The following is a 12,609-nucleotide window of genomic DNA, read 5'->3' as shown; positions in this document are numbered from 1 at the left end:
TCCTTATGGGGCCAAGCCAGGCCACCTCACTGCTCTTGGCATCTCAGGTAGTCTCAGAGGCTTAACATGTCTACCCGTACAGGGAACTGCTATAATTAGCTCCACAGCCAAATCCAAAATAGCAGTCCCAAGCACCCCTTACCTAACCCTTGCACGGTGTGATTGTGGACAAACACGTGTGCCTGCAGATAAGGAGGCTGTGACGCTGACTCACCCAGGAGGACCCAAAGCCTTTAGCTTTGGATCCCTGTTCCTTCTTCACTGGGGATTCTCTGCCCTGAAGGCTTGGTTTTGACTAGGTAAAGTCAAAACTGCATGCATGAACTCTGCTTCTCTGCTTCCCTTGCCGTCCCTGAAAATTTAGACCTGAATTTTAAAAAGCTGCCAAAAATAAGCCATTTAATCTGTATGTTTTTGGTATACTTTGAGGTCAAATTCTGCATGTTGGTGTGGGTTACAGATCAGGAATTTCATTACCTACATTACCTGTGTTAACTCCAAAAAGCTTTAAGCAAGAGGCACCAGGCTTGGGATTGAAGCAGACCAGCAATCCTGATGTGCTGAATGTGTGTCCCAGCCCTTTTCTAAACAGTGAAATACTTTGCTCTGCTGTTTACCTCACTGAGAGATTTGACTGTGCTGGATGTTTTTTTTATTCTGGATTCATTCTTCATTAACATAAATCTTTTCTAATCAGTATCCCTAAAGACTCAGAGAAGCCACTGTGTAGACAGGAGGATCCTTGTTAAAGGCCTGGGATTTAGAGAGTGAGTTGAAATGAGGGAGGGGAGGATGAAATTTTGAGGAGATTCTCAGTCACACAGCAGGGCAGTCACAGGATGCCAAAGGCAAAGAGAACACACTGCCTCCTGCACACTCACAGGTGGCCAAGAAGTGACCAAAAAGTATGAAACACAGGCTCACTTAACCAAAGAGATAATGATCCTCCATCTTCCAGATGAAACTGTCCACAGGCTCTGCCTCCAGATTTGCTCACTGAGGTGAGTAAACTGTTTCCCTAATAGATTGTGAAGAGGTGTAAGCATGGGGTTTTTTATAGGCTAAACAAGGCAGAGATTTTACAGCATTACCCTGAGTAGCTATTATTGCTGAAGTCAATAGCAAAGCTCTTGCAGACTCCAAGAAACTCCTCTCCATCAGGACAATCAGCAGCATTCAGCCTAATCACAGAGCTGTGAGCAAATTATTAAACCTTGAGGGAATGAGGTAACAGCAATCTAACATTTTTTTGCTATTCTCATCAGCAGCTTGATGGAGTTGATGAAGAAGGAGTTTCTTAGCATGTGTCCACACTTCAGAAAACTGCAGCACATGTATCAATACAGCTTATCTTAAACAGGTATGGATCTTTGTACCAAGTCAAATAATTTCATCAATATTTTGATATAGATAACTTGGTGGATCAATCCAGCTGGGAATCCTTTCTTCTTTGCAGTTTAATCCTTCCTCTGTGACTCCCAGTCAAATCTTCCTTCTGGGCACAGAGCTTTCCCATCAGAGGTGCTGACACTTGATTAGAAAGAGATGTGCTGTGAGATTCATCTGCACCAATTGACTCTCTGCTGGGAAGGCTGAGAAGACTTCAGACAAAATCCTCCCAAGCCAGGGAATGCCAACCAGCTGTTAACAGTGTTTGCCAGCCATCTGTACTCCCATTTCCAGAAAAGTCATATCTTTTGGGAGACATGCTTTCTGAAGCAAAACTTCATATGAAGGTTGGCAGTCCTTTTTACGAAACATAACCCTCAAGACTCAGCCTTCAAGCATCAGCCCTGAGGTTGAATCTTCTACCACTGTACCATGAGCTGAATTCTCACAAGCTAATTCCCAGTAACCCTCATGTAACGTATTTTTCCAAATGCCATTTACACCATTATCTACAATCAAGTGAAATCTTCCAAAGTAGCCTCACTTGCCATTCAGGCTTGTATCAACACTAAGATTAGCCACAATTTAAGCAGAAGAGAAACCAGGGAGCACAAAGCAAGTTTTTCTCCTGCAATCCAGGGCTGTGGAAAAAGTGTGAAAGCTGGTGTGTGAAGAAAGTGTTACTCCAGAATCTTGCTTGGACAGAAACAAAATCCTCATTCTGAGTTGTGAGCTGACACAATAGCAGAGTTGCTATGAGAGCAAGAGTCAAACCAACAGGCAGCATCTCATCATAAAGGAAGAGACTCATTTCCCTGCAGGAACCCTTTAAAAAGGTGCTGACAAAAGGATGTCCAGAAATGTGGTTCAAGGTGCAGGGAAGTTTCAAAACCCTGCAGCACTCAGTAAACAGGGGTTCAGTTTACATGACTTTGCATACGGAGGAAGGATGAGACAAGAAGGATTTGAAGATTAATTTGTTAGAAATGTAGAAGACAAAAAAAAAGTCAGGAAACCTGGGAAATGGGAAATGGCCAGGAGGATAGAGAAAAGCAACATTTACCATCCTGGCCAAGCAAACAATGTTAGTCTCTCTCTTTGATTTCTTTTTACTCACACTCATCCACTTTGATACAACAAGCCTGCAGCAATCACCATCTTTGCCAGTGCTCTGTGCATCTGATATGCCACTACTGAGTCAGTACTGGTCGTCATCATAGGCCAGGCTGGCAAGATACCAATCTCAGATCTGTTCTCATCTCTTTGAAGTATTGGAGCACACCAACAAAAAGAGCTGCTGTAGTAAAATTACTTGATGTGACTTGTTCGAATGATCAGAAAGACTTCGATAAACTCTAGCTGCAGAAAGTGATTGGTGAAAAAGAACAGATGACCTGTGAGACAACGTAGATATAGCATTTACGCAGCAGGAGTAAGTGGTCAGCTCTCCTTACAGCAAGGGTTAACAACTGAGTGTCCCAAGGCTCAGAGCAGCATGGCTGATGTAACTGATGTAACTTGGCATGAACAGTGAGGAGCAGCATCTGCAGATGACAAAAAATGCTCCAGTTCAAAGGCTGTATCAGTGGCTGTTCTGCATTCTGCAAGCCCTGGTCAACCTGAAGACAGGCATTTGTGTTTGGACCAGCACAGGAACACTTCTAAGTAGAGAAGATTTTTCTTCCAGTAAGGTGCCAGTGGGTGCAGAGAACAAGAGCAAGAGGATGAATTTCATGCTGAATTCTGGCCCTCACAGAGACCCTCCATGAGACCCCTGTGCCCCACAGCTCTGATCAGGGCCAAGGAGAAGTTCCCTTGACTGGAGGTGACTGTTTTGTATTGGCAGGTGTACAGGACAGCACAGACAGTAATGCAAATCCACCGTGTGCCCTGCTCCCATCTGCCATCCTCCTCCACGGCATGTCTGCCAGGAATCACTGCCACCGCAGCCTGCAGTAGTGTGGGTACCCTCAGGGACTCTCAGCACACTGGGTCTGAATAGCACCAGGCTCCGGACTAAGTTCTGCATCCCAAAATAAACCACTCAAACTCTGCCCCTGGCTGCTTTGAAAAGCACATGCTACTTCTCCCTGTCATCAGTTCTGCCATCATTTCAGGGAACATTTTACCCCTGATTTCATCCCTGCCACCTAGTCTGTATCCCTAAGGTAAGCTAGGAGCTGCCCTCTGCATGGAGAAGTCCTGGGCCAGGTGCCGGCCCTCAGCACAAAGCTATGGTAGTGCAGGCACAACAGCTGTCTCTGTGTGACCCGGATTGCAGGGTACTCCCAAACACGACTGCCATTCATCTGAGGTGCCCAAAGCCATGCTGCTTCCAGAGGAGCCAGGAGAGGTTTTGAAGATGCTGCAAATAGCTGAGAGCATCAATCCTCCTACAGCACTGAGGCACAGCCTCAGAGTGACACAGCTAAGTGAGGAGTAACAACAAAACGAGGACACGCTGTCAAGAAAACGGCATGTTTGGCAGCACAGGGAACAAATGCTAAAACCCAGAGAGACTCTGCCTCAAAAGCTACTGGGCCTGGGTCCCCAAGGAGAGGCAACAGCTGTGCTTTGCCCTTGCTGTGTGAGTCACGTGGGGGTACATCCATCACCACAACAAAACCCAGCAAAGTCCCAGCTGTGGGATTTTCCCTATCTCTGGGCACGGGGCAATGGCAGCACCTGCATGATGCTGGCAGGAACACATGTGCCAGTCAGCACGAGCATCCCTTCCCAAAGCCACATGGCACGTCACACGATGCCCGAGCATATGCAAGCCAGTGTGTGGCCCAGGCTGCCTCCTCTCCACTGGGAGCCAGCTGCTCACACATGAATTCTGTGAAGCTGCTGACCACAGCATCTGTTCTTGATCACTCACAATGCTCTCTGCGGGAAGCCTCTCGTAGCTCCTTATTCTTCATGCCAGGCACAAGGTAGGCTCATCGTAGGTGCCACGAAGTGCAGCACTATGGAGCTGGGGATCTTTCCAGATGCCCTGGATTTAGTGTAGCGACTGTGCCACCTTGTGCCAGCAACATTTACAAATGCAGTTTAATCTCCTGCCTCTTGGATTTTAAAACCATGGTGCTCTCACTGACTTTTCTCTAATGAGGCCAGCCAGGGCCCTGCGTCTCCTCCCTGGCATGGTCCTGTACTTCCTCCAGGCAAAAAAGGGTCTGTCCAAGGGTGTGCCCTCACCTCCTGGCCAGCAGGCTCTGTGCTGCAGATCAATTTAGTCCAGCTCTGACCTCTTCTCTGACTGTTGCAAATCAGACAATCATACTGACTAGAGCGGATATAGATGTAAATAAGAGACATATGATACAGCAAACTGGCTCTGTAGTCCTAGTAATAATGAGGACATTTTACAACTGGTCCACTTCAGGGGCCATCTGGATTTTTTTCAAACACTTGTTTCTTATTCAGCCAGGTGCAACGTGACTTGTGTAGGAAAAAGAAACGTGGGACTTCATAAAAACAGCCCATTTCTGACTGATTCTGCTCATTGTTTAGAAAAGGATCCAGGATTCACAGAGAACAGACAGCTGAGAAAAAATTCACTGTGTTGCTTCAACTGCCAAGTGCCTAAGCAGGAGAAAGCCAGGGGCCTGTGATTTTCCACCTGGACCTGCTGAGATGGAGGTGGAAGACCATAGATGACAAGGGACAAATGTGGAGAGGAAACCTCAGTGTGGTTCTAGGACTAAAGACTTTGATCCATGACTGAACATTTGGCCTTCACAATGCCCAAGAAGAAATCTGAGCATACTGTGGTTGTAGGAACAGATACCTACATAGAAGCTGTGGCATTATATAGTTCTTTTATATGATGGAAAAAAATAGTAAAAAAACTAGTGGCTACAAGATGAGGCCAGACTATTTCTACCTAGAAGCCATGCTCACACCTTTACCCTGGAGGGCAGTTGATTGCTGGGACATACTCCCATGGGATATGGCAAGGTTGATCACTGCTTCTGCTCAAGAGCAGTTGGACTTCGGTGAAAACTGAGGGCCTGTGCTTGACAAAGTGAAATCTGATATCCCTCATTGCCTGTGGGCTGCAGGAGGCAGTCTGACAGTATTAAAATACGGGTTTACATTTTACAAGTCCACGGATGCTGTACGATACTGAAATGCTAACGTAACCTGTGTCTATCCTGAACATCCTGCGGAGCAGTCTGTGGGAACTTGGACTAGCCAGAGGGCAGCTGCTATGCTAGTGAGGTAAGAAATCGGAGACATTTCAGCAAGGGAAAGCTGTGCTGTGCCAGGTATCCCATCCCAACAGCAGCAGCACCTGAGAGTAGAAATAAGCCTGTGGGCACACACATCTGGCTCTACCCTGTAACAGGCACCCAGAAGGTGGATTTGAACTCCCTTTTGTAAAGTGCCTCTGTTTAAATCTTGGCCCTCCCAGGCCACCCCAAAGCTAGTGAAGACTCCGTGAGAAAGGAGTCAAACACATACAGGACAAGGACAAAGATAGATGTAGGCAAGACACAACCGTGAGTCTGTGTTTATTCCAGCTATGAATCCTGGTCTGCTGGGGAGATCCTGGGTCTCACTGCTGATGAAGTAGGACCTCAGTAGATCTTCACACCCTCTGCATGACAGACTATGATTGTATGTGACATATTAAAGGGGTTTTCAAATGGAAGACATGAAGAACCATTTCCAAAAAAAAGGCAAGCCAAGTTATTTCACACCTTCTCTCTTTTCCTACGGACCTTTCACCGCACTTCATAGGGACCCAAGAGCACCAAAGCAGTGCCACTGAAGGCAACAACAGAGGGAAGGACAGGAGGAGTACAGGAGGAGCTGAAGGGGCAGCCATGCATTACACCTTTCTCTTGCCTTTTGCATTCCCCAAGGTCCTGGCAAAGAAGCAGGAGTAGGGAGAACAGCAAAGGTGTGCTCAGAATGAAAAACAGATCAAGACAAGGAAACCCAATCAAAATAACACAGCCTCCAAGACTCAAGCATTGCACAAAAGGAGGATCAGAAGTAAGCTAGGCTCTTAAAGGCAGAGATGACACCGAAACAAGGTAAGAGCAAGAATACAGGAGGGCTAAGAATAAAAGTCAATCCCTCTACAGGAGGTGGAGAAAAGGAGGAAGGGTAAGGAGGAGAAAGAAGGTTATATTTTCTGGATTTGGGGTTTGTATACTTGATTCTGATTTTTTTCTTTTTTGCATTTTTTCATAAAGGATCTCACACCTGATATTCCACGTTCCATCCATTGCGGTTCACCAAGGGCAATGAAGAAATTCTCCTGCCTTTCGTATTCCTCCTCATCTACTATCTTAACCCTTATGGTCTTCCTGTAGGGACAACAAAAGAGACAACCGTGTACAGCGGGTCAGCTGGCTGGAGGCGAGGCGGCAGCAGCGGCGGCGTGGGCTCCTGGCACACAGCCCCTTCCCACCGGGGCGGTGTGCGTTGGCCTGCCTGTCGGACACAGCATCCTTGCAGCGGCTCCTTGGGAGCGGGGTGTCAGGGGCAGACCGGGCTGGCAAGGGAGTCAGGAGGGAGGGGAAAGTGGGAGGAGGACCTTGCTGATGGTTAGTGGAAGGCGACTTCTGCAGCGCATTTTTTTTCAGTGTCAGATGGTAATGGAAAGGGCATTGGTTGCCTGAAAAGCACCAGGGACCACCACCCTGAGCTACCCACTGTGTTTTAGATGTAAGACCAATTTCTTCTTACCATTAATAATAAATACAGTAATAATACCCTCACGATTATTAATAAGTCTGCAAGGACTCTGGGCTGGGAACCTGAGAAGAAGAGAGAGATACATTCCCCAGTGGAGTGAGCTAGGTCTCTGCCAGTGGCTACAGCTCCACCAGCTGCTAAGGAGGCTGATGGTTCTAAGTTCCATTTTTAAAATGGCACATCTTATTGCTTTCTCTCCTTGATAGTATCTACCTCATCCTCCCGTCCTGTTCCTCAAATGAGGAGGCAGTCTTCCCAGGGGATGGACAGCTTTGCTGGGACCTCACAGGGGACACAATGAGACACTGCCTCCAAGGCTCAAAAGGAAATGCCCTGGGCACTGGAGAAGGTCTAGGCTCTTCCCCCTGAGGCCAGCTCATCTGGCTCCCTCCAGTACCCCCGCAATGCACACAGCTGCTGTGAGCCCCCAGACAAACCAAAGTGGGCACTAGCTCTTCCTTGCCCTCAGCTCCTGCTCTCAGAGTTGCTCTGTGACAACCAGACCAGGGGTTGCACAGCCTTTGCCCACTGCTTCTTAAAAAGTCATAGAGCTGCTTCTCTGCCAGGCCTCAATTCCTGTGTTTGGCTAACATGGGTCTAACTGGAACAACCCCTAGGACCAGGGCTGGGCAATGATCTCCTGATATGCTGGATGTGTTTCTAGCCAGCATCTTCCCACTGACACTACAAAATTTGCTTGGGCGCTCCAGTGAGGTGGCAGAAGGTTCCTCTCAAGTCACCACAGAAATATGGACAAGCAGGACTGCTCTCCATCCTTGTCTCTCTCCTCCCCTCACCACTTTGCCTCTCAGCAGCCCCAGCAGCACTCCCCATGCCACCCCATGGGTACCATGTGACACGGTGTGCGCGCACAGCAGTGTTTAGGGCAGAGCAGTTGGAGACAGAGAGACATCAGAGGAAGAGGAAGAGAAGAGGAGGAAGGAGATGGAAGAGAGGAGGAAAGAACGTTAATGTTAGTCTGCAGGGCCAGTACTACACCTTTCTGTAAACTCATATCCACCATGCGGGGGCTCATCAGCTCAATGAAGAAATTCTTGGTTTTTTCATACTCCTCATCATCAATTACCTTGATGTGAACTGTTTTGCTGTGGACGGAAAAATAATAAGGGTCATAAAGGGGAGAGAGGAACAGAGAAGCAAAAGTCAAGGAAGAATGGAGTTAAATGGGTACATTAGAGAGTCAAAGTTTTCTCACCCACTGAGCAAACTCAACATGGCTCTTTGAGAAAGGCTAAATCCCCTCTTCTGCAAGTGGCACTGGCCAATTTTTTGTTTAACCCCAAGGAAGAATGGCAGGCCAAACTACAAAGTGAAGTTAGGCAAAAATTATCCCCCAGCAAACTGGCTCAGGGCTCAGCCTGTGTGCAGTGAGGTCTGATGGCTAGCAGTGAAGGAGGTTTCCCTCACCCTGTTACCCCTGTGCATACACACACACACGTACAACAGCAGCCACACAAGCACACACACCCCGCTGGCACCATGCTGCTGCCTCAGCTTCATTGGCCTGCTCTGAGACGTGCTGGCTGCTGGAGCAGCTGGGCAGCAAATCCTGTCTCTCCTTTGGCCAATTTCTTACAAGTTCTTGTACCATTTTGTAGGAAAAGAAGAGCTCACTGTGCCATGGTTTCCTTCACAGCAAATACATGCCTTATGCAGAGGTTACTGTCCCACAACTTTCACACTCGAAGAGAACAAGAGACACAAGTCAAAGACTCTGCCAACCCACTGCCTCCTTACAGCCAGGCTGCACTGACTGTTGCAAGCTCAAAATGACCCCTGCACTCCCCTCATTCTCCCAGTGGGTGCAAAGGTTTGTGCAGTCCCATCCCTTGCTTGAGACTGAAGAGATTGGTGCTTGGGTTCCAAGCTGGTATAACACCCTCTTAAATACAACATTGTCTGCACGTGTAACTCCTCTGAATGGGCATCTACTTGCTATCTTGGGGCTCCTGGACTTCTAGTTGACCCCATCCACAAGCTGGAACTGCATTTTTTAAACCAGAAGTTGGTTCTACACAAAAAAGTGTTTCCCTTACCTCAAAACAATTGCCCCAAGAGCCACCACGCAAGTTGTCCCTCCCGCCAGTGAAGGATCCCCTGCTTCCCACAGCTCTGTATGCACACATGGCCCTGCAGCAACAACCTCCTCTTTCTTCCTGCCCATCCACAGCAGCCAGATCAGGCCCAGGTGCATGTTGTGCACAATCAGCCTTGACTGGCAATGGGAACAAAAGAAAAGCAGGACTGACAATCACAATCACTGTCAATCTGGAAAGACAGACCCAAATTTAAATCTCTATGTGCCTCAGTCTGTAGCCTTTGGCATTAAATATACCCTGTATCTTTGATCTCAGAGCACTTCAGAGAACAAGCAGTCCAGCCCTGCACCCTGAGGATGCTGCCACAGCCAGCAGCCTCTGGAAAATCACCATTTCAGCACAGAATAGGAGAATCACCGCTGCAGCTTGCATTCCTACTGATATCATTAATGCCACAAAATTATTCGGTCATCCTACAACTTGACCCTCAAGTTATAATTGCTCCTGCACTCCTGCTGTGGAAATCCTGTTCCCTGTGCTGACTCTGGTCTTGATCTTGGTCCCAACCCTTCTCTTTCAAATGATGGCATAGGGGTCAGAGTAGAGTTTGGATAATGTCTGCCTATCCATCAGTGCAGGAATATGCAAGAAAAATCACCTCCAATCCTTCTTTCTGAGCTACATCAGCTTTATTTTTGCCAGTGCTTGCTCTACCCATACCCTGCACCAATGCCAGCAAGCCTCCTTTCGCTGCTCTAGACTCCTTCAATCTCTGCTAATCCAGCCTGAAAGGTATTAAAAGTCTATCTCTGGTGCAAATGTTGCCGCTCTGCTAAGACTTCATCATGATGATTTTTTTGTTGCATTTTTGTTGGAGATGTTGAATTTGGCTTTTGAACCAGATGTTATCTGGGCCCCTGATACTTTGCCAAGCTTGTTCAATTTGCTGAGTTAAACTTACAGCTGATTCACAGCTCTGATCTTTTCCTTGCTCATTACTACAAAACAGAAGGTGGGGTTTTCAAAAGCAGCCAGTGCTTCCTGGATGTGGGTTGCTTTTAAAAATCCTTTTCATAAGTACCACTGCTTATGGTTTTTCCATTCTAGGAGCTTCAAAATACACAGTATTGCTTGTCTGCCAAAATTTGGAAAAAACACCACAGACCCTGTTTCCTGAGGGTCAGCTTGTGTACTGCAACAAAGATATTCTGAGGCTTTGTACAGTTAATATTATTTATACAAACCATTTGAGTTTCCTTCCTTCCTTCCTTCTTCCTTCCTTCCTCCTTCCTTCCTTCCTTCCCCTGCAACGGAAAGGAAGGGATTCAGGAAGAATGGGTAAATGAAGGAAGGAAAGAAGGAAGACCACCGTACTCACGGAAGAAGAAGAAGGAACAACGAAAAAGGAAGCTCAATTGTAAGGCTCAGGGTCTTCCTTTCGCAGCAACTGGACATTCCTTTTCCTTCCTTCCTCCTTCCTCCTTCCTCCTCCTTCACTATCCGGTCCTTGGGGGTTAATCCGACCTAACGCCTGGGGTCCTTCCATATCCGTCCTTCCTTCCTTCCTTCCTTCCTTCCTTCCTTCCTTCCTTCCTTCCTTCCTTCCTTCCTTCCTTCCTTCCTTCCTTTCCTCTCACTGCATGTACATTTTGTTAAATACAAGGAACTCTATATGCCCTACCAAGTAGTTCCATAGTGCTGAGACTTCCTTATAGTAGTCTTTTTTCTAATGTTAAAAAAACTGTTCAAGAAAGAGAAAAGTTGCTGGGGATCCCTAGAGGCTAGCATGGCAAAGTGCTGGCTTTGCTAAAGCAGGTCCCCTCCAGTCAGGAACACAAACCTTCTAGGCTCCTACACCAGCTCAGCTCTGCTGCAAACTGGACCACTACCACACACTCAAGCATCAGGTGGCTCTTCCAAAAAGATAGTCTGAATTTGGTGACCAGCCCGGTAATTTCCTGGTCTCCTCCTCAGCTACAAGCTTTTAAGGAGAAAAGAACATTTTACTCAGCTCTGAAACAACAGATGAAGGACAGATCAAAGCAACAGGCCAAAGCCACAGGTGCCCTGCATGGACACAGGCTGGGCCTTGCAACCCTCTCCCCATCTGACTGAATCCCAAAGGAGGTGGTGCCTGACCTCTCCAGCTTTGCAGAGAGGTGGTGAACGCCCAGCAGGTCCTTCACCCCATTAAAGCCTTGGGGACACAGCAGGAGCCCGGAGGGGATGCTTGGGGATGCGGGTGAGGTGGGATGGGGGTGATGGGAGCCAAACTGCAGCTACTGCCAGCTCTTGCTCCAGAGTCAGTGTGTTGCCAGACCTCCCTGTGAAAGGAGGAAAGGAGCAGGGCAGAAGTTGGCAAGGATGGTGCAGTGGCATGGGGAGGTGGGCGAGGGCTCACAGACCCAGTGCCACAAAATGGGGAGCAGTTAACACTTCCCTGGGATTTTGTGGCAAAGGGAAGAGCAGCATCCCTGCTCTTGGGCCACTCTGCAGCCTGCACAGAGTGCAGCACTGGGTTTGCTCCCTTGAGGGGAAGTGCCCTTCTCTTGGCTGGCTGCTCCCGTGACTGTCACCAGAAAGGTCAGTGCTGATGGAGAGGGGAGCTGTGGTGGCCCATCAGGCCACCCCTCCCAGTCCACTGTGGCTGGTGAGGGCTGCCCTTTCCCCTGCTCTGCAGCTTCCCTACCTCTGCGAGCATTTCGCTCATCTCCAGGCCTATGAGAGCAACCATAAATACAGCTGCATCCTGAGCTGTCATGAATTGTCTGGAGGCCAAAACACAGATTGCTCCCACACAATCTCATCTCTCACCTACAGCCACACTGAGAGCTGCCTCCTCAGAAGGCATGGAGTGTGGAGGAGATGGATGGAGAGAAGGGCTGGAGTGTAACACTGCCCTGGGAAGACGTCACGTTAATGTGAGAGATGTGACAGAAGGACACTGAGAGGCAGAGAGCGTGTGGGAGCGGGAGGCTTGGGAACATTTTGCTGCAAGAACATCATGACACCTTCTTGAAATTAATGGAGGCAAAGGCGGCACGAGAGGGGCAGGCCATGCAGCAGCCCTGATGGGCATGCTCACCACGATGGGAAGCAAGGAATCTGAAGCCTACCTTGCTCAGCTGAGCAGCTTTCATTCCCCAGCCTCTGGGCACTTCACATGGGGAAAGGAGGACACTTTCCAGCCTTCCCCATTCTCTCTGACAGTTTGGCTGGGGCCAAGACACACCTCAGAAAGCTCAAAAGCAGAGAACAACAGAGACCATCCAGAAGCCTCTCCTGGCAGCAAGGAGCCACTCTGCAAAACGCAAAGCCCCACTGCCAGCACCAAGCCACAGCACAGTCCAATCTCAACACCTGCATGAGCACAGTGATGGGAAGGGCTCTTTAATTCAGGGCTCGGCGCAGCTCTCAGCAGACTGAGCAATGCTTTCAATTTGGC

General features: G+C 48.3%; 1 protein-coding gene across 5 annotated transcripts in view; it reads right to left on the bottom strand.

Annotated features, from left to right (window-relative positions):
- Positions 1-12,609, bottom strand: part of SLC8A3 (solute carrier family 8 member A3) — a 115,683-nt gene that overhangs the window by 16,670 nt on the left and 86,404 nt on the right. For 3 of the 5 annotated variants that reach the window (XM_040068385.2, XM_040068387.2, XM_058421148.1), the window contains exon 3: positions 6,610-6,713. In XM_040068385.2, the coding sequence (XP_039924319.1) occupies positions 6,610-6,713 (104 nt within the window). Of the gene's footprint in view, positions 1-6,609; positions 6,714-8,103; positions 8,211-12,609 lie in introns of all 5 variants that reach the window. The other 2 variants (XM_040068384.2, XM_040068386.2) reach the window with 1 other exon arrangement.

This window comes from Hirundo rustica, chromosome 6 (genome assembly GCF_015227805.2).
Source record: "Hirundo rustica isolate bHirRus1 chromosome 6, bHirRus1.pri.v3, whole genome shotgun sequence".
In the NCBI taxonomy this organism is placed as follows: Eukaryota; Metazoa; Chordata; class Aves; order Passeriformes; family Hirundinidae; genus Hirundo; species Hirundo rustica.
The sequence above is the reverse complement of the archived record's forward strand: the minus strand, read 5'-3'. Positions and strand labels throughout refer to the sequence as shown.